A 22,310-nucleotide genomic window follows, 5' to 3' on the forward strand; every position below is an offset into this window, starting at 1 on the left:
GGCGCCAAGTTCTTCACCAAGTTGGACATCCGGTCCGGGTACCACCAGGTGCGCATGCGCCCAGAGGACGTGCACAAGACGGCATTCCGCACACATGATGGCCTGTATGAGTTCCTGGTGATGGCGTTCGGGTTGTGCAACGCCCCGGCGACGTTCCAGGCCTTGATGAACGACTCGTGCTCCGCCCGTTCCTGCGCCGCTTCGTCCTGGTATTCTTTGACGATATTCTGATTTACAGCAGGACGTGGGCTGATCATCTTCGCCACCTCCGGCCGTCCTCGACGAACTACGCCGCCACCAGCTCTTCATCAAGCGCTCCAAGTGCTCCTTCAGCGCTTCCTCCATCGCCTACCTCGGCCATGTCATATCTGCGGCAGGGGTGGCCATGGACCCGGCCAAGGTGCAGGCGATCCATGATTGGCCGGCGCCATGCTCGCCCCGGGCTGTGCGCGTGTTCCTCAGCCCCGCCGGGTACTACCGCAAGTTCATCCACAACTACGGCGCGATTGCTACACCACTGATGGCCCTCCTCAAGGAGGGCTTCGCCTGGGACGACGCTGCGGTCGTGGCCTTTGCAACGCTCAAGGCCGCCGTCACGTCCGCGCCCATCCTCGCCATGCGCGACTTCGCCAAGCTGTTCACCGTCGAGTGCGACGCGTCGACGTTCGGCTTCGGTGCGGTCCTGGTCCAGGAGGGCCATCCGGTCGCCTTCTTCTGCAGGCCTGTGGCGCCTCGCCACGGCTCGTTGGCCGCCTACGAGCGCGAGCTCATCGGCCTCGTCCAAGCGGTACTGCACTGGCGCCCGTATCTCTGGGGCAGCGCTTCCTCGTCAAGACCGACCACTTCAGACTGAAATACCTCCTGGATCATTGCCTTGCCACGATTCCCCAGCACCATTGGGTTGGTCAGCTCCTAGGATTCGATTTCAGTGGAGTACAGGTCGGGCGCCACGAACATCGTCGCCGACGCCCTCTCGTCGCGACGATGCCGAAGGGGAGGTGATGGCTATTTCGGCATTTTGCTTTGACTTCATCGAGCGCCTCCACCACGCCCAGGCCACTGACCCAGCCCTGGTCGCCTTCCACGACGAGATCCATGCCGGCACCCGCACCGCCCCGTGGGCGCTGGTGGACGGCATGGTCGCCATCGAAGACCGCCTGTACATCCCCCCAACATCGCCGCTACTGCAGGAGATCCTGGCCGCGGTCCACAACGACGGCCATGAGGGCATCCACCGCACCCTCCACAGGCTCCGGCAGGATTTTCATTTTCCCAACATGCGTCGTTTGGTGCAGGATTTCGTGAAGGCCTGCATCACCTATCAGCAGTACAAGTCCAACTACCTTCGACTGGCTGGACTACTGCAGCCGCTGCCGATCCCGCCCGCCATATGGGCAGACATCGGCATCGACTTCATCGAGGCGCTGCCCAAGGTCCAAAGGCAAGACGGTCATCCTCTCCGTCGTGGATCGCTTCAGCAAATACTGCCATTTCATCCCCTTAGCGCACCCCTACACCGCCGAGTCCGTCGCGCACGCCTTCTTCGCCAACATCGTTGGACTACATGGCGTCCCGCAGTCCATCGTCTCGAACCACGATCCGGTGTTCACTCGACGTTCTGGCAGGAGCTCATGCAACTCACGGGGACGAAGCTCTACATGTCGACCGCCTTTCATCCGCAGACGGACGGCCAAACCGAGGCCGCCAACCGGGTCATCATCATGTACTTGCGCTGCTTCACCGGCGGTCGTCCCCGGCAGTGGCTTCGTTGGCTACCATGGGCAGAGTACACCTACAACACCGCCTTTCAATCTTCGCTTCGCGACATGCCGTTTTGTGTGGTGTATGGCCGGGACCCCGACCATTCGCTCTTACGAGCCCGAGGAGACCCGTGTCGCTGCGGTCGCCTAGGAGATGGATGAGCGCGCTACCTTCCTCGACAACGTCTGCTTTTGAACAGGCCAAGGATACAGAAGCGCGCCTACGACCAGCACCACCGGCCGGTGTCCTTCTAGGTCGGCAATTGGGCTCTGTTTCGCCTTCGGCATTGCGCAGCAGCATCCCTTCCACGTTCGGCAACAAGGAAGCTCAAGCTGCGCTACGCCGGGCCGTATCAGGTGGTGGAACTCATCAACGAGGTGGCAGTGCGGCTACAGCTTCCCCCCGGCGCGCGACTGCATGATGTGTTCCACGTCGGCGTCCTCAAGAAGTTCGTCGGCACTCCGTCGACCGTTCCGCCGTTGTTACCTCCGCTCTTGCACGGGGCTGTGGTGCCTGCCCCCGCCCGAGTAACTCGCGCTCAGCTAGCCCGGGGAGTACGCCAGGTGCTCGTCGAGTGGCAAGGAGAGCCGCCAGCTTCGGCCACCTAGGAGGATCTAGATGACCTCCGTGCTCCGTTTCCTGCATTTCAGCTCGAGGACGAGCTGGACTTCAAGGCAGGGGGAGATGTCATGTGCGGGCGCACATACACCAGGCGCAGACGCCCCCGCGACCTTCGCTGCGCGACTGAGCGGGCTAGGCACTGCAGGGGCCAGCCCCTAGTGGCTAAAGACGGAAACTTAGATTAGAAGTTCCTAGAATCAGTGATATCCTTCCTATTGGATTATTTAGTTGTTCCGGAAGTTCCTAGAATCAGGGATATCCTCCCTCTTTTAAGTTGGGCCATTGGCTATACAAACTCACACGGATACTTCAGAATATGTCCGTATCGCGTATCCGATACGTATCGGACACGGATACGTATCCGATACGCCACCGATACGTATCCGCGGAGTATCCGAATTTTAATTATTTTAAAAAAAACGGATACGCTGGGCCGATACGTATCTGTTCCAGGATTCGCGTATCTGCTTTGGTGGATACGGCCCAGCCCAACAAGAGCCCAGTCAAACACTTATCCACTGCTTTGCCCTACCCTGACGGACGACTCCATCCGCAAGCGCCCCCGGCCCCCATCCGCGACGCGCCGCCTCCTCTGCTCGCGAGTCGCGACTCGCACGCGCTCCCTCCGCGACGCCGCCGTCCGCTCGCCGGCGACGAGCAGCCGCCTGAGCAGGCAAGCATCCGTCCCATCCGCCGGCTTCCCTGCTCCCATCCGACGAGCATCCTCTCAGGGACGGCGCGACCCTCCCTGGCTTCCGTGCTCTCCGTCCGCCGGCAGGCAAAGCACCCGTCCGCTCGTCTCCAGCCTGCTCGCCACTCGCCAGTCGCCCCTGTCCGCCCGAGCAGGCGAGCACCCGTCCGAGCAGGCGAGCACTGTCCGCCCGTCCGCCCCTGCTCGCCACTCGCCAGTCGCCATCGCCAACGCCAAGTCTCCAGCCTGAGCCTGCCGGATCGGGGTCGACCTCCAGTGAGTGAGTGAATCCCCTTCCCCATTCTCGATCTGTTCTATTTCAGTAGTGGAGCTAGAGTTAGTGATTCCTATTGCTTGATTATTGTAGATGGCGTCTCCCAATTTGAGTGGTGCTAGTGCTAGTGGTACTGGTAGTGTAGGATCTGCAGCCACACAGCCAACAGACATTAAGGCTCCACTTTGGGATCATGTGATTATTCTGGAGAAGCCTAAAGCTGGTGGAGGAAATGCTATGTGGCGCTGCAAGTACTGTCCAATGCAAAAACTGAGTAGTTACACTAGAGTTGAGGCTCATTTGCTGCAGATTTCAGGAAAGGGAATAGGTAAATGTCCTAATGTCACATATGAAATGCTGAGTGCAATGAGAAAGGAAATTGAAAGGTGCAAGAATCTGGTGGAAAAATCCAGGTCCAGAATGGTTTCACTACCTACTGCTCCTTCCTCGAGCAATACCGATGACACCAACAAGAGGTCTAAGAGGGGGCCTACTTCTGCATTGGAAAAAGCTTGGAGAGCGGAAGACCGTAATCACTTGGATGCTTTGATCAGTAGAGCAATTTATTCTGGAGGGGTTTCTTTCAATTTTTTGAGAAATCCATATCTTCGAGAAGCTTTTGCCTTTGCTAGCAGCAGAAACATGCAAGGTTATGTGATGCCTGGTTACAACAGAGTTAGAGAGGGACTGTTGAGGTGTCAAAAATGAGGATGGTTTGCTTCAAGAAGTTCTTTCCCAATCCAGAAGACTTAGCAAAAGTAAAAGATGAGTATGCAAAGTTCTCTAGTTGTTCTGAAGAGTTTAATGATCCTGACTCAATCCATGATAGATGGGCTGTTTCCCCTATGACTTGGTGGACAAATCATGGACAAGGAGCAGCCATGTTGATGAGTTTGGCCATGAAATTGCTTAGTCAACCAGCCTCATCTTCTTGCTGTGAAAGAAATTGGAGCACCTACAGCTTTATCCATAGTGTGAAGAGAAATGCTTTAACTCCAGAGCGTGCTGAAGATCTGGTCTTTGTGCACACAAATCTGAGGCATCTATCTAGAAGAAGTGATGCATACAAGACAGGAGAGACAAGGATGTGGGATGTAGGAGGGGACTCTTTTGATTCACTTGGTGGTATTGGCATTCTTGAAGTGGCTGACCTGTCCCTTGATGAACCAGAATTGCAAGCTATGACTTTTGGTTTGGATGCTGAGCACGAGCAGCATGATGTAGTGGATGACAATGGGACAACTGAGTAGGGAATAAGACCTTGCTGGCTTGCTGCTGTCTTGCTGGCTGCTGCAATGTTGCATGTAGGCTGAATAAATTGCAAGCCTGAAGCCTTCTATTAGTTTCTTAAATTTGAGAATTGAGACTACTATATGTCTATATTTGAGACATATTGTTATGTAATAATAGTACTTGCGACCATATATTGCTATCAACTTTATTGCTATCAGCTTTAAATTTAGACCTGCATTATATTTATTTATTTTTATTTTTTTAATTATTAAACGTATCCACGTATCGGTTTTTTCAGGAAATTGACGTATCCGCGTATCCGTATCCTTCCGATACCGATACGCGTATCCGTATCCGTGTAACATAGTACAAACTTGTAACCGGGTGACAAAGAATTAGGCAAGAATCATATTCCTAATCTCCCTATCTCTTTCTGTAAGCCTGCGCTTGAGGGGGATAACCTCACCGGAGAAGACGGCCGACAGCTACGAGCTACGTAGCCGCAGTACAGCCAGCCGGGGGCTCGACGCCCTTGACATACAGAGTGCGTATGACTAATACAAGATGTGGCAAAGAAATAATCACTTCCATACCTGTACATGTCAAACAGAAAACCAATGACACAATGCACTCTTTACAACCTCCTTAGGAACCAATCAACCAAAGCCAAAACCTTCACTAGCTTCATGAATGGCAAGAAGCAGTCGTTCTTCTAATTGCTCCTTTGAGGTATATTCCGGTAAATCCAACTGGTTAAAGCTGTGCATTCAATGTGCACTTATCATATTACTAAACGAGCAGACAGTAGCATAAAGTGGTACAAAAGTGGAAGGCAGTAAACGAACGTATTGATACCATGTATGAGCAGATGGAAGTCGGTCTGGAGCTCCATACGCCTTGTGAATCTGAAATCTCTGGGGGCCAGAAATACCTTGTAGCGCTTTGAAACCCTCCAATGGTACCTATACAAATAAATTCCATGTGTGTTACTGATTGAAGTTTTAGAGCAATATATACTGTTTAAGATTTATGAGACTTTTTAGATGAAACTATAGTTTCACTGTAGTCTTATTTTAAAATGCATCAAAATTAAGAATGAAGCAGTTTTTGACCTTGGATGTTCCGGTAACAAACTGCAGTAGTCTCGCCATGTCTTCCTTGCTGAATGCTTTAACAACTTCCCAGAACCACTGGATGACAGGAGATGCAGCTGAATATCCTATATATTCTGTGTTAACCTTCAGATCATCCACTGGAAGGGAAAAAAACACAATAAGACGAAAGGAAATAAATAACGTATGCAATAAGATGATGAATTACTCCAGACAGATGAAATCCACTCACGGTCAATTTCAGGAAGACCACTGATCAGCAGTTCAAGTTCTTTATCATTGAATAACGATATTAGATCCCTTGGAACTAACTCTGTGAAGCCTTCAAGGAAACCATTTATTTGAGGACGAATTGCAGTGGTCAGTATATGTTCCGCTACAAGGTCAACATATTCTTGTTTTGTTTCCTCAGTAACCTTGATGTTTCTTCCACCCGGTTTTAGCTCATAATCGGTAACCTGAGTTGAAAAGTTATTAAACTGCACAACTAAGATAATAGCTGACGCAAGCAGAAAAGGTTTTGGCTAAAAACCATGATGGCTTTTCAATACCTCAGTCTTCTCGTAGAGAATATGCTTTTCCTCATCAGGATCCATGCTAAATGTTAAATCGGGAAGGTCACTTACATCATTCTGTTCAAAAAAGGCATAATTAAGGAACTGCATAGATCGACATATATATAAATTAATAAATAAGAAAATGCAGAAGATGAACCCAAACCTCCAGCATCCACTTCAAATTTTTGTAGTAATCAGGATCAATAGCCTCTATATCATGATATGTTACTTTAGCACCTAAGATATGTTTGTAAAATGAACGGGTAAAGTGGACATCCAACAATTGGCCATCAAATAATGCTTTAGCAACCTGTGCAAACAACTAGGTCTCAGAAAAAGGGAAAACAAATGAAGCAGTGTTGAACCATTGTGGATAGTGTCAAGAAATTACCACTCGACCAACAAACTTGAAGTAAGAAAGGTGCTCCGTTTGAAAAACAGAGTTAGGATTAGGCTGGAAAGTCGCGTTGTTTCCAACTGTAGTGAAGAGAAGAGCTCCTTTGTCAAAAATAACTCTAGAGAGCAGTTGGTACCATTCCCTAGTTAGTCCTCCAGCATCTATGCCCTCTTCCCCTTGAAATTGCACAGTCAAACGACCTTTGAGATCCTGGGTACGACGTAATCTCAACTGATTATATGAATCCTCCAAAACATAAGCCCTGCGAACACTAATGCGTAGAGGAGCTGAAAGATGCTGATCATGCTGTTGTCTGATTCGCGACCGGAAGTAAGCACGTTTGTTGTCAAAATCTATCAGCCTTGGCACTTTCAACATCATAGAAAGTGACTTCTCCAGTAAGCTAGGATTTTGTCGAATAAAAACATTGAGTAGCCGTCGATGCTTTTCTGCAACCCTTATAAAAGTAACATTGCAGATCCCACTAGTCTTCAATGATGGTGAAGATGAACTTCCAGCAGATTCTTTTACTTCAGGGGCAGTAACACTGTAATCCGACAGTGTAACTGGTTGATTTGTTTGAAGCTTCTCGCATAGGACAAAGAACGATTCTATGAACGGCAACAAGCGTTGAGTGCCTGGAGGAAGCGAAGATGAACCAGAGGATGAAGCCCCAACTTCTAAAGCATCCATCAATGGGGCATGGGAAGCGAGTGATGAATTGTGTACAAATTTTGCCTCTGTGGCACTTATACAATCACTTAACTCTTGCCACAAAGGTTCAAGACCGACATTCAGATCCCACAAAATAGACTGCTCTTCCTGTAGTAAATCTTTTTCATGTCTACTATCCATTACACCCGAAGTCAGTGTAGATAGGACTTGCAGTACCCGCAAGATCGCAGCTCCAGCCATAGAGCAAGTACTGAGCCCAAGCATTTGAGTGTTCTTCAGTGTTAGAAGCTCCTCAACTGCTGAAGAACTTAAACTCTGAGCAACACCAGCTAACTCAATGGAAAAGAATTTCCGATGCGATGCTGCAACACTAGCCAATTGTTTCACCACCTCCGCAGCAAGTGAGTACACTTTATCTGGAAGACTGAATATTTCAACAAGAAAATATAAGCATATTTTTCTAAAGCTCTGAAAAGAGGACATTTTTCAAATATCTAAACTATGAACTAAGAATGAATTTTCCACATATCACACATCAGATTTACACCCAAACAATAACTTTGCTCTGAGTATTTCAGCAGTAAAAGGTATAATTAATATAAAGCATATCAATTAGTTGCAAATTACATTAATCAAAAAAACAAATGGTGGCCACTGTTAAGGATACAAGAAACAAATTTCACAAGAGATGGAAAGGAAAACAATGTGTCCTTAAAGTAACATTCTAATTGGATCATCAAAGCTAAGGAGCAAATATACAGAAGGTAACAAACTTCCTATGATGCTTGATTATCTTATCTACAGTGACGAATCTTGATTACGCATTGATCAGCCTTGGGTTCACCTCCATTCTAACTAATTGGGCAACCTTCTCTCCACTCTACCTAGTTGAGAGTTTGTAAGGAATTTTTGGTATGTGAACCTTCTTCCCAACCCATTGCCCTCACAGACTATCAGCCTAAAATATACTTTCATGGGTTCACCTTGAAAATGATCAGTTGAAAGCATCTGTAGCATTCACCAGGAAATACATGAAAACTCTAAGCATTTATAGTAAATCATCATTTGTGCACGCTATGCAAAATTAAGTAAATAAAATAGAAGGGTAAGGCAAACACTAACCCCTCAAGTGCAAGAATATTGCACAGATTATGTAACTCAGCATCAGGAAGCTGAGTAAGGATTTCATGCACATTATCATTCTGTTTAGCACAAGTTGGTGGGACCTCAACATCTCTGCTTTGGTTATTATCCGGGATATGACCTTGTTCCAGAGTAGATGGTTCCACATGTGTTTGAGATGGTGTCCCATCAACTAATTCAATATCTGAACTGTTAGTTATCTGTGCAGAGTGAGGTGGACAATCAATTTGGGATGCAGCATTGTTAACAACTACTTCCAGCAAACACATCACCTGGAGCACAAAATTAAAAGGTATGAGAAATATTTTAAGTGAACAAAAAGCTAGCATACACTAAAACAAGTGCTGATAAATACCTGCTCAAGATATACTCGACTCCGCAGAAATAAGGGTTTATTTAGAAGCTTAAGAAACAATAGAATAGGTGTATAACCCTCTGAAGATGGTTGCATCCTGTTCGGCGTTGGACTTTCTTGAGATGTCTCTTTATTGTGCTGTAATGTCAAACAGTTCGAACTAGCTGAGGGACTGAAATGGATCAAAAGATCCGCAACAGAAGGATGGTTAGAAGCAAGATATGTCAAGAGTTCAAGAAGTCGCCGTGTTACAAGTGGAGGTAGACCTGGAGAGATGAAGTGCAAGCATATAAGGTGGCTTAAGTACCCAATAACATTGTTGAATAATACAACAGTGAAGAAAAAAGGAAGATAATCAGAGAGTATTAGGGAGAGCCAAAGGTTATAAAACAAATTACAAAAGGAGATAAAATAGAGAGAATACTACCATTTGCAGAGTAAGGTTGTGCGTAAACAATGTTCCACTGACATCCATGTAATCTATATGTAGCCATGCAATCAGATACACTAAGCCCCTCAGATTCAGGTTTAATCATGTCGAGCAGATGGCCAACCAAGGTAACACGTGTGACACTATGTGCGCATAAATTGAACATAAGCCTTTGAAGAAGGCCTTTGCTGAGTGGCTGCAAAATTGTGGAATAGTTAAGCAGTTTAGCTGAAGGAAATATGGGCAAAAACCTAGTAATAAGGAAAAGCATGTGACAATAACAACATTTTCAAGTCGTCTTTATTGATAATAAGGAGAAGCAAGTGACAGTTAGCAACATTTTCAAGTCATCTTTATTGATGTCTTATTTGCAAAAGCTATTTTTGTGCATGCCCACTAAAATTCTGACCAGGGACTGATTTTGCATAACAATCGAAAAATAAATTTACATTGAAAATAAAGGAACAGGACAAACATTACCAATCCATTAAGTTCTCTTATTATTAGTCTAAAAAAGAATTTAAACATCAGATTTCTGAGGTTTATTGTATTACATAGTTTAAGAGCTTCCTGGATGTCCACACAATCAAAAATATGCATAGCTTCCAATAATATGCTATTGTCCATAGATGAGACACATATATAGGTTTATACACACAAACAGATTATTTCATAGATGGTGAGGTTTCCATAACGTAATAATCTAGCAGAGACATGGTTGCTCATTGTTCTTATTGCCTTGAGCAACTAGGATGTAGAGAAAAGATAGCAAAGCAGACTCCACAGTGGGAGTGGGGGAATAATAGATGCAAAACTCATCCCCATAACATTTAATTTTGCAAGTTCATTTCCAATGTAAACTCCCTTCATTCATCCCAAAATAAATGCAAAGTTTGACTAGAAATATAGAAAATAGTATCAATATTTTTATCTCCAATGTAAGTTTATTATAAAAGTATATTTCATGCTCAATCTAATGATACTTATTATACATCATACTCCCTCCGTGCTGTAATACAGCACATTCTAGTATTTAAAATTGTCCTCAAATATAATGCATTCTAGAGGACAAAAACCAGTTTTGCATTAAATACTTTCCATTTATCAACCATCACCATTAATCACATTGATGATAGTGTCTAACTAGAAAATAAAAAGAGGATACATGTGTCTTTTATGTTCTCTCTTAATTTGTCTTAAAATTCCTAAAATGCACCGTATCGCAGGACAGAGGGAGCAAATATTAGCATATCTTTTCTATAAATTTGATTATAAACTTTAAAAGATGACTCATTGGGAAGCGAAATGTATGTTTATTTTGGGACGGAGGGTGTATGTGAATGGACACAGTTTGACACATTAAAGCTTTACAACCAAATATATTTAAGAGATCTTTCAGCAAGGAAGTTTTTGCAGCTGCCTGCTTTCAGCTCTTGTAACCACGGTGAGGAGAAAATGAACACCAAGGAATCCTCTGAGTTTGCTTTTAGAATTTTATAGGGGTGTATAACAGGTCCCCACCATGCAAGCCTCTATCATTCAATTTAACATTTTGGAAACTAGCGCATTACAAATTTACAAGGTGAGTTTTTCAGTATGCAAGTAAATATATGTGCATGCAATCTTACATTAAATCATAAAACTATATAACAATGCCCAAAACCACCCTATTCCCTTGAGAATTATCTGATTGCATGTTTACAATGTGAGGTTTGCACTATGCAACTAAATATATGCATGCAATATTACATTACATCAAAAAACTACAGAAGAATACCCAAAATCATCCTATTCAAGAAAAAAATACAGTTATCTAGATACTAGAGCATGTATGCACAGTGTGAACATTACCGGAGCAAGCTGCAGAAGGCGAATAAGTGCCCGCAGAGCTTCTGAGTCCAGAAGCGGGGTCCCCTCCACATCTTTACCCTTTGAACCGCCTGGTGTAGTAGAAATAACCCTTCTACCCACAGTAACACCAACAGCTCTGTCTATAATTGTCTGATTATCAGTTGGCAGCCTCCTCCCTCCAAGCCTGTAGCTTCCACCAAAAAGGCTCCCTCTAGCACGATAGCGACTCAACTCTCTGTCCCGTAGCATTTGAGCTTCAGCAAGTAAAGCTGAAGGAAGCGCAGACAGAACAGCTTCGGATGAGGTCAAAAGCACCTGTCCAGTAAAAGAGGCCAGTATTAGTATTAAACAGGTATGTAAATTAAACCTTACCTCTCCATCATGCAAGTAAGGATTGGAAATTTGCTAAAATTGAAGCATTACCTCTTCACGTAAATCAGGAGGGAAAGTTGCTATAATTGAAGCATTATCCATATCTACTGGCTGTCCAACTGGTTGAGAGTGGGCAATCCTCTGTGCTCGCTGCTGGGCTAGAACCTCAGCCTGTATGTCTGGTGGAAGAGCAGCCAAAAACTCAGGATCTATTTCTTCTGCAGCTGGGGGAGTATAGGAAGCAGCTGGGGCAGAACGGTTCTGCTGAGAAGCAAGGACTTCGGCACGAAGATCCTCAGGCAATGCTTCAAGAAATGTGGGATCAATTTCATTAGCACTGGAGGCCTCATTATTAGCATTAGGTTGCTCTGTCTGAGGCTCAGCTTCTTCATGCCTCCTAGAAGACAAATCATTGCCATCAGAAGCAGGAGCTGAGTTCTCAACTTCATTTTCAGCAATATCAACACTGTTCATGTCAACATCAGCATCTACTGCTGCAGAATCCACATGAGCATCACTCAGCTCAGGAGCAGCAGTTGCAGAAGTGACGAGTGCATGGCAGCTTGACTGATCAGATGGGGCTTCCCTAGGATCATTACTCAAGTGAACCTGTCGAGGTGCTTCAATCTCATTTTGCATAATATGACCATAACTTTCATTACCAGACAAGGAATCTCTTTCAGGATGACCATCGAGCTGTGTATCAGCAATACACATCATTTCATCACTCTGAGGTAAAGCAGCGTTAGGATCATCGGGTGCTGTTTGTCTCACCTCTTCTTCAACACGATTATCATAAATGGAACCAGCAAGCTGCTGATTTACATGCACATCTGTAGGACAGCGGACATCATTAGCAGGAGCAAGTCCTTGGTTAACAGTACAAACTGGCTGATGGCTGCCTGGTTGACAAAGAGGATCAGTTGCTACAGGTTCAGCATTTCCTGTGTCTGGTAATGCTAATTGTGCATTCACACCATTGCCAGTCTGTTCAGGCTGCACCTGAGGAGCATTATTTGAATTACTAGCCACAGTTAACTGTGACACAAAATGACCCTCAACTGCCTGAGCAACAGCAGCTGCATGATTACCTGCCTGTGGGTGACCATCATCAGTCCACAAATTATCTCCAGGGCCCCGCCTAATTCGGAGGGAATCCAAACCAAGTGAGAAATCTATCAAAGGTGGCGGAGCAGTACTTACAACACGTTCACCAAACACCGCGGGAGAAGTTTCTTGTGGAAAGCCAGCATCTAACATGTATAAGGGGATGTCTGAATTCCCAAAAGACAGCGTGTGAAAATCTCTTGAGGAGGTCCGCCCAGAGGGCCACTCTAAACTAGTTCCCTCCCTAGAATGTGCTGGCCTGACAAGCAGTGGATGAAGAAAGGCATTCCCCTCAGTCCTTGGTCGATCAAGAAGTGACCTACTTCCGCTCTGGCGCCGCCGCTCAAGACCAAATGAACGATGCAGGTTAAATGAATCATCTGTCCCCACGCCATGAAATGACTCAGAAGATATATCAATAAAACCACTGGAGTCTGCACGACCTCTGGAAAATCGCAGATGATTATCCATTCCAGTTAAGCTCTCCCTCCATCTTACTTCTATAACACGGTTCTCAAGAAAGTCATCATCTTCATCCATAAGGTCATCATTGTATTCATCATCAATTGCATTGTTCTCCTGGTCCTCGATATCTGTGTCAGCTATGGACATCAAACCAGCTCCCTCATCTGCTATTTCCTCATCATCTTCATCCTCATCATCTTCATCCTCACCTTCCTCCCCAAGATCCTCATCTTCCACACCCATTTCATCATCAACTTGATGTTGCACTGAGAAAGCCAAACTAACATCAGTACTAGTAGCCATTACATTACCTTCAATAGCTTCTTCTCGCATGAACTGCACAGCTCTCATTGGAGGATTGCCATTAGAAGTATTATTATTGTCGGCTAGATCAACTCCCATTTCTTGTTCAGCGGGTTGGTCAAAGTTTTCATTATTGTTCCCACCGATATGAGACAGTTCTTGAGCTTGCTGACTTGCAGATTGGATGATATCATTAGTATGATGGTGTGTGCCGCCTGTAGTTTGTTCATGGATTACAGTGTCATCAGCTTCACGTGTTTGTTCATGTGACCCTGGTAATCTGTTATTGGTAAATCGATCTGTCTTGAGGACTTGATCGCTGGCATAAGCAGTCCTAGTGAGGCTATCCAAAGCCTTCAATATCAGGTTGACAACCCTTGCAGCATCTGGGTGGTCAAGATCAATTACTTTCAGCAAACCAGAAAGAGATTGCACCATTCCACCATCTACCATAGGTTTTGCAATATCAGGTGAGCAACCAAGAACAGGCAAGTTGCTCTGACTATTCCGCGACAATATGGAATTCACAAGCTCAGATAAAGCCAAAACTTTTCTGTCAGGTATTAAAGATCCTTTGGAGGTGTTGCTTGCTGAACCAATGAAATAGTTAAATGCCTTTACAATTTCAGAAACAACCCTTCTACGACCTTCAGCAGATCTGCAGCATAAAGCTACCAAGAACCAGGAAGCTCTCTCAGACAACTTACCAATCCAATCATCTGAGGCATCAGCCATTTTGATCGAAGGTAGAGGAAGTAGCAGATAGAATATATGATGCAGTAAACCACTGTGTCCAGCAACTTGATCGCAACTTCGTGCCTGTGATATCTCTGTATCCCGTCTCAGAATTATCCCTACTGCATGCACATACATGAGGAGTATTTCACTCATCAACTTAAGGACAAATGCAAACTTTGACAGCAAGGCAGATCTCTCAGAGAGGGCATCACCATCCAGCTCTTGGTCATCATCAACTTTAGATTTGCCCTTCGTATTTGGTTCATCAACATCCATTGGAGTCAACAGGGAGTAACCATCAAACCGATGTTCTTTGCTTGCAGATGGATAGCTCATAATGATCTCAAGAAGCTGATCAATCACTTGAGAAAGACAAGCAGGAACCTTTTTGGGGTTCCGTGAACATCTGTTTGGTGTATCAACTGATTTAACCTCAGCAGTCAACCGAACAGGCTCATTACATGGCACACCACTTTCTGTTACAGGAACTTTCTGTTTCTCCCTGTCTTTCTCCTTGTCCTTCAACAACACTACATTCATTCTCCCTCCTGAATAATCCAATTGGCAGACTGAAGTTACAGCCTTCATGAAGATCACAGGATCTCTAGATATCAGTGGTGCCATAATTGTCAGAAATGAGCGAGGAGTACGACTCCCACGGTTACTTAATGACTGTCGTATCTCCAATTCCATGGCACTCTGCAAGGTCTGGGGATCCTCAATGAGGTGGCGCACAATGGCAGATGCTAAGGCCTCAAAGCCAGGAAAGATGCAAGTGCCTGGGAGATTTAAAAGAGATGCTAACCCACCACTTTCAAAGAAGTGGGCAGCAAGAGCATGTGTTTTTGTCAAGCGAGCACTGAGCTGAAGCACAGCTTGCATAACTGTTGCAGGCACACATAGCTTAATGAATGCACAGCAGAAAACCAGTGCTTTCTGGCTCTCTTGATCATTCAAATAGCCAGTAGATTTCCCCAAAACCTTTCTACAGACATTAGCACTTGCATCATCTGCTGAATCAATAATCTCAGTTCTATTTTCAGCAGTTGGTAATGGATTTGCCTTACTGTCAGCACTGGATGCATCAGAAATTGACTTGGATATACCATCCATTGTTTCAATATAGAGTTTTGGATTAAATTGTAGCATGTTATCCAATATAAGCAACAGAGCACTGATAGAATTCCAAGTCTGATCTGTCTGGTCTGTCCTTGATTTAAGACTTTCTAGCATGTTAAGAACTTGGGAGATGACACCATTTTCAGCACTAATTTCACGTATGCCACTGTCTTCACTCAAAAGCAAAGCCAACAAATGAGCAACAGAATACAAAGCGCCCATATCACCCGTGGTATCTGACGAAAAACATCTTAGTTGCTCAAAAAGATACAGTACTACTCGCTTGCAGTATTCACCCTTATTCCGGTTGCATATTGTCATTAGAAGGTCTGTCAATGGGAAAGCCATGGTGGAATCATTAGAGCGGAAAAGCTTTGTCGATACAGTAAGGATGTCATCCAAAGGGAGCACAAATACACTTTTTTCTTCAGCAATGGCTGTATCATTCTTATGGCTCCCATCCTCCTTGGGTGTTTCAATGGAGCTTCCAAGTGACAAGGCTAACGCTTGTGCAAGCTGCACATCTTCCTGAACAAATTCCTCTGGATGGCTGAATAACCAATCTGTTGCCATCTCCACGCTGTTAGTTCTGATGCTTCTAAGAGATTCTTCTGCCCTAGCCCTTGAAAATCCCATTTCAACAATTGTAGCAATAGCAGATTCATCAAGAGGGGGGCTAGTAACACGCTGGTTGGCAACTCCAACACTACTGCGGTTTTGCTTCATATCTCCAACAACAGAGCATATATTGTTCATAATTGACACCAGGGAGGTAACAAGAGCTGGGCTGCACTCAGGAAACATTGTATGATTCCAAACAGGAAGAACTGCATCAAGAACTTGAGACTTGAGCATGCGAGCAAATGATTCTGGATCTGAGGGCACAGGGAATAGATTAATTGACAGCTCAGTTACAATAGGCTGGACAAGAAGCTGATTATGAGAAGAGGATGGAGACAATAAGAATGTAGAGTTCACACAATATTCTAGAAATTTAAAGTAACTCTGTAACGTATCCAGCAGCCAGGAATTGTGAGAGACCTTCTCACTAACAGAGGAACCTTGATCTGTGGCAGCAGCCAAGACAGAGAAAGGAAGTGTCCATAGTAGCTGACTGGTGGCTTCAAAGGTCGTTAGAACTTCCTTGAATGTTCCGTTCACATAGAAGCTATTAACGAGTGCAGAATTGCATAAGCGACGTCTGCTGTCAAATGTAAGCACAGCCATGTCTTCCACGACCTTTCCAAGGTAACAGCATTTCACAGATAAAGACATCTCAAAACCTGCAGTAGAATGTCCAGAGAAACCAAGAGCACTAAGGAAAAATTGTGCTAGTGCAGTCACGAGACTTCTCGAAGCTGGGTTAAGGATAGAGTCAGCCCGACGGCGAGCTGCTAATCCTTTGACAAGGCTAGAAAGGAAGGAACGCATGGTATAGCCAGATTTCGTCAGAAGTTCAGAAACAACAACATCAGGGCTTTTCTTTAGAGCATCATGACTCCTTGATGTCTCTTCTGGAAAACAAGGACCATCCACATCAGTATTTGTTGCATCAAACACTCCATTTGGGCGCCCACTTATCCTGGATAATGAGTGTCGACCATGGCGGTGCATATTGGCAGCGGATCGCACAGTTGAAACAAAATCTTGCTCCATGCTCCAGGGTGATAAAGATGCCCTTGCTGAAACAGGATTCGTATATCTTGAAAATGGTGCTGTGTTTGTGTCATCGTCACTATCCCTTTCAGAAATGGAAGCATCCCCAGCCAAATCATCCTGATCTGCCTCTTGCTTATCCACCTTAGAATCACTGAGTAAAGATATCTGCCATGTGACTTCAATATAAACCTTCCCCAATTCCTTTAATATCTCAGCATCAGCAAAAGCCAGTTCTGAGACCATAATGGCAGTTCCCTTCAGGAGAAAATTTGCAAGAGACAAAAGCCCTTCAAGGGTAGAAAGTGACTTCAGAAGAGCTGATTGTTTTGTAGGTTCGCTATCAAGCAGCTTAGTTCCAGAGATCGAACCGAACAATTCATTGGTCATTTTAAGGTGGTCTCTAAAGAATGAGCACACTACTCGTGCAAGAGAAACAGAATGCTGAGGTGAGAAGTTCTTGAATGCAACAGAAATACTCTGACCAATTGAAACAGATACAGGTATTGATGGCAACTTAAAGAGTTGAAGAACAGCTTCAATGCCTTTTTTCTCAATAAATAGCCTACAAGTATCAGTATTTTGCAGAACAGTTTCAAGGAGACGAGCAACATTGCATATGCACTCAGGAAGAAATAACTCAATGGATGACGATGTCAAAGCATCTAGAGGAGCATCAACTGTTTTGACTGAGCATCCTACCTCAGGAGGTACACCCTCACTCTGTGTTGTAGCTACCTCCACATCAGTATCCATGGAAACAGCTGCAGAGGAATTATCAGATTCTTTATTACAGGAAATAGAGTCTCCACCATGCCCTACTTTAGAAATAGTGTCCAAGATTTCAATAAACATGCTAACTCCAGAGGATCGTAATGATGATGCATGACGCATTAATTCATCAAGTCCACTTGATAAGGCTCCCGTTGTGTCACCACTAAGAGCTTTCAGATATGATCTAGAGGTAAAGATTTTCACAAAACATCTTAAAGCATTGCGGTCCTTTACCAATTGAAGACCATTACTGTTCAGGCACAATGCATCCAAACACTGTGGTATACATGAGACTGCATCAGAGTTATAAAGTACACCACCCATTATGGCATCAAGAAATGCTTGTGGCAAACCAGCTGCATCAAGAACAGTATAGCATGTTGGATCTTTATGTATGAGATCACTCATAACATTTGCAGCAAGTGAGAAAACACCACCACCAAAGTCCTTGCTTCTCTTAAAAATCTTACATAAACATGGGGGTAACACATTCTCTTCTGAACCATCAACACGTGCAGAACTACCGGGCACATATGTTGCCAGAGATATTGTACGTAGTAAAACTTTCATTAAGTTCTTTCTATGATACAAAATCAAGGACTCAGAACATGAAGGCTGTACATCTTGCACAGGTGGACAGCTTTCAACCTTTTTTCCATTATTGTTAGAATGAGACTCTTCAATTTTTTTTGAAACAACCTCAATTTGAGATACTTCTATCTTAAGACGAGCAATAGTGTCATCTAGTCCACCTAGATCTCTGAACAATGCTGAAGAAGGATTGTGATAATCCAGGAAGCTCTCAATGACATGCACTGCTGTACCAACTAAATGTAAATGCTGTGTTTTTGTGTCTTTGAGAAGAGGCAAAATAGTGGGTATAAAGCCTGCATCTTGTAGAGCTAGAGAACCTGGTGTTGATGATACCAGCATTGATACAAGCGAGAGGAGTGCTTCAGCAAATATTATGGACCATTTCATAGAACCATTGATGATAGAGTCCACTGCCTTCTGCATGAGACTAGGAAGGATACCACGATGACCACCAGAAGTTACTGAGGACAATAGAGTAGGCTGGTGAGATCGATCTTGGCACAGTGCAACTAATGAAAGGATTCCCAGTATCCTAATTTTTTCTGGTATCTCATCCTCGTAGCTAAGCAGTGACAACAGCTCATCAATGAATTCGGGTTCATTGCTCAAAAATGTTGATAGACCTTCCGAATCATGGCCTGCTTGGACAAGAACAATAAAGGCATACAGGCGGATACAGATATACTGGTGTCGACATGTTAAAGAGTCAAATGCCCTTGCGAATCTCAGTCTTGTAAGAAGAGGGAACCTTAAAGCTTGTGGCACACTGTAATCCTTGATTAATTTGTCTAGTATTTCAAGATCTGTCTCCTTGCAAGCATTGACATTCAATAAATGAATTACTTCCAACCTGTTCTCATTCTCTAGACACTGGGATTTCTCTGATTTATCAGCAGCACGATAGAACTCAAAATGGAGAGTGGAGCCAACCTCAGTGGAAACTGGATCAGATACACTGGGCAGAGAACATGCTATTAATCCAAGGCCACCTTCTTTTCCACCCCAACCTTGAGAGAAGGCAAATAATTTAGAAGCGAGAGATGCATTGCGTATTGAGCTTTTCCCAACTGACTTGTCCACAAAAGCCATTAATGTCTGCAAGCTTGCTTCGATAATATCCGCATCTGTAGATGCTAAAAGGGCAGACAGATGCTGCTGTAACCAAAAATACATAAATTAGCAGTATATTACTGGAAATGAATAAAACCAGAAAGTTATGCTGCTCCCTTATAGTAAATATAAATACAAAGGGAAAAAGAAGTAGGTCTGCAGATAAACAGGACATGCATAAAGTGCTGACCTCAAAAAAAATATAGAAGTGTCTATTTGTACAATTTTCCAATATTAGTTTCGATACTCGGAGAATTTGAAGGACTGCTTCTCGAGGAAATGGGGGATCCACATCAAGAAAATTATCTTCAAGATGCAAATCTTTCCTTGATTTGATATAACTCTCAAAGAAAGAATCAAAGTGATTGAAAAGATCTACCCAGTGATGGAAATCCCCCTACACCAATTTGGTAGCAAGAGATTAGAATTAATAACATCACCACAAAAGATGCTATACATAAAAAGTCTGATGTACACACCTTGTCGAATTCCCATGCAAAATTCTTCAGTGGCAATTCTACATTCTCAAGAGGAACGGTGGTAACACTGTTGATGAAAGATTTTATATTTGGAGGCTGCAAACAAAACAACATACATTGGTGAAAGGTACAAGATAGGAAAAAAAGGATCTGCTACATGCTAGATTAACGATCATATGTAAAGCAATAAGCAAATGCAACCAACTTGTGCACACAATTGTTTCATATAATATCACACTCTGCTTAGGTTTCATTAACAGATGAGTTATAAACAGAAACCATGCTCCCATTAGATTTAGTAACTCAAATCTCAATGTGCCATTGGAAGAAGTTGGGACTTGATTTTAATAGAGAAAATTGCACCGGAGGCCCTGGACTTGTGTGGTCGTCTCACCCTAACACTAAGGAAGAGGTGAGGCAACCGTGCAGATTCGAGGGGACGAGGCAGTAACTGGAATTTGGGGTGCAAGGTGATATCTGATATGAATATAAAAGTTCAATTCAAGTTCTATTAAGGTTTAGGGGCCTGAGACAATAATGCAAAATATGGGGACTCTAAGGTGCAATCTATCAATTTAAATTTTTTGTCCAAAACCGGAGGAGGGACCAAAGCTAGCTAAGTCTCTAACTCCACATCAAGATCAGTTGGGACCTGATCTAGTAGGGATCAATGCACAATACATCTCATACTATTCTCATTTGAAAACCTTTGCCTCTAAACATTTCTCATCAAAGTCTTAGAATGTTGATCATAACAGGTGTTAATTACACAGCTTTTATTTGTTAAACTAAATGCATTTTGCAAACATCAAGAGACATAAAAAGAACCAAAGAAGAGAAATCCAGGTCTACGCATGCTAGGTTTGGCCAACTGCAGATCTATGACACACGTTAAAGCAAAGAACCCCACCAAGATTGCATCAAACAGTTTGATACTCAGAAAAATGAAGCCTTCTGGATGAGTTTGTGTTATATGAAACATATATCTAAGTAGAAACAGGGCAGAGGCGTGTGTTTTCATTAATATATCTTCTTATTATTACTTCCTAGTGATCACTAGAAATTATAAGTAAATAATGTCTTCTCAGGCAATTCTAAATTGTTTTCCTCAAATAAATCTCCTAACTATCTAATGTTAAGTGTCTAAATAAAGTAAATATGATGTAAACTGTTAACCTAAGAACGATGTTCCTTTCTTTCATCAATTTGAACATTTAGCATTTTTTTTGAGATGAAAAGATTAAAGATGATTTATTGTAGTTTTTGAAGCCAACATCAAAGTCGATAATATTTTAAACCGACATCAGATTTGATGGTAGAACCATATACTTTTATGTAAACACTTGATGATCCCTCCCCCTCCACACACACACACCAGTCTAAATCCTGGCTCCGCCCCTGCATGTGAGGTCCAAAGTTTCTTCTTGTAATCATAAAGACATCATTACTGTTGCAAGGATTGTGGAGACTGAATATAATACACAAAGAACCCTGTGATCCCCGAAAATAAATTAAAAAAAAACCATGGGCTTGTAGCATACTTAAACCCGAAAAACCTACTATCACCAGGAACTGGAATCACCACTACCAGCGGTAAATCTCACAGGTAGTAGAACTCCAGACAATAACCTAATTCAGGTTTAACTACCGCACATACGAGGTTTGGACAACTGCAGATCTAAGACATCTTGTAATCACAAACTACTGTTGCAAGGATTGTAGAACACTACAAAAGCCACGATGGCAGTCTAGCGGCTCACCAACACCAAAAGTACCCTGGCACGCAACTTCATAACCGCCTAAAAGGAACAAGAATCTACACCACGAGCTAAGCCGCACCAGTAGAAAGAAACCTGTGAGCAATACCCTAATCCGTTCGCCTTCGCAACCGCCGCGATCAGGCGTTCCGCACATAGATCGCGGGGATCGAGTGGTAGTAGGGTAACCGAGGGGCCAAGGCAACGTACCACTTCTATCGCGCGTCGCCGCCTGAGCTTCATACCGCAATTCGCATCGCCGGGAAGGCAAAGACCTCCGCCGCGCCGTCCGCCCCCGCAGGGGGCCACCCGCTGCGCCGTCTGCCTCCGCCTGGGGTCGCTGCGCCGTCGCCTGAGGCAGTCGCTGCAGAGGCTCCGGGTAGTTAGGGTTTTTCGGGGGCGCTGGCGTGATCGCCGGGGAGAGAAGGCGAGGAATCGTATCGGATGCGCGTGTCGTCGTGGAGCAAGACGAGGTGAAGTAAGGCGTGATTGGTTGCCCCCAACGGGTCGGTGTAAAGCACTAGGAAGATTTCTCAACGAATCGAAATAGTAAATATACATAAAAATAAAAACTAATTATATAATTTATTAGTAAATTATAAGATGAATCTTTTAAGTATAGTTATTAGTTTATAGTTAGACAATAATTGTCAAATAAAAACGAAAATGTCACAGTATCCAAAACCAAAAAATTTTCAGAATTGATGAGGGTCAGGCCCGATCTTCCAAGAGGTAA

At 44.1% G+C, this 22,310-nt stretch overlaps 2 protein-coding genes across 4 annotated transcripts in view; one reads left to right on the forward strand and one right to left on the reverse strand.

Annotated features, from left to right (window-relative positions):
* Positions 1–22,079, reverse strand: part of LOC110432934 (E3 ubiquitin-protein ligase UPL1-like) — a 34,640-nt gene extending 12,561 nt beyond the window's left edge. Inside the window, exons 1-16 of one of the 3 annotated variants that reach the window (XM_021454200.1) lie at positions 21,785–22,079; positions 19,818–19,913; positions 19,529–19,735; positions 12,676–19,383; positions 11,524–12,567; positions 11,101–11,415; positions 9,247–9,445; positions 8,820–9,085; positions 8,444–8,736; positions 6,641–7,745; positions 6,413–6,559; positions 6,244–6,324; positions 5,925–6,150; positions 5,693–5,832; positions 5,436–5,542; positions 5,174–5,339 (exon numbers count right to left, since the gene is read on the reverse strand). In XM_021454200.1, the coding sequence (XP_021309875.1) occupies positions 5,237–5,339; positions 5,436–5,542; positions 5,693–5,832; positions 5,925–6,150; positions 6,244–6,324; positions 6,413–6,559; positions 6,641–7,745; positions 8,444–8,736; positions 8,820–9,085; positions 9,247–9,445; positions 11,101–11,415; positions 11,524–12,567; positions 12,676–19,383; positions 19,529–19,735; positions 19,818–19,913; positions 21,785–21,817 (11,070 nt within the window). In that variant the 5' untranslated portion in view covers positions 21,818–22,079 and the 3' untranslated portion in view covers positions 5,174–5,236. Of the gene's footprint in view, positions 1–5,173; positions 5,340–5,435; positions 5,543–5,692; positions 5,833–5,924; positions 6,151–6,243; positions 6,325–6,412; positions 6,560–6,640; positions 7,746–8,443; positions 8,737–8,819; positions 9,086–9,246; positions 9,446–11,100; positions 11,416–11,523; positions 19,384–19,528; positions 19,736–19,817; positions 19,914–21,784 lie in introns of all 3 variants that reach the window. The other 2 variants (XM_021454199.1, XM_021454198.1) reach the window with 2 other exon arrangements.
* Positions 2,699–4,951, forward strand: LOC110432676 (protein transport protein sec31-like). Its single transcript, XM_021453457.1, has 2 exons — positions 2,699–3,353; positions 4,879–4,951. The coding sequence occupies exons 1-2, from the start codon at positions 2,699–2,701 to the stop codon at positions 4,884–4,886; spliced, it is 663 nt and encodes a 220-aa protein (XP_021309132.1). The 3' UTR covers positions 4,887–4,951.

The sequence above is a fragment of the Sorghum bicolor genome, chromosome 2, assembly GCF_000003195.3.
Source record: "Sorghum bicolor cultivar BTx623 chromosome 2, Sorghum_bicolor_NCBIv3, whole genome shotgun sequence".
NCBI lineage: Eukaryota > Viridiplantae > Streptophyta > Magnoliopsida > Poales > Poaceae > Sorghum > Sorghum bicolor.

Coding starts and splice junctions, on each gene's coding strand:
- LOC110432676 (XM_021453457.1), top strand. CDS start 2,699: ATGTCCGTATCGCGTATCCGATACGTATCGGACACGGATACGTATCCG.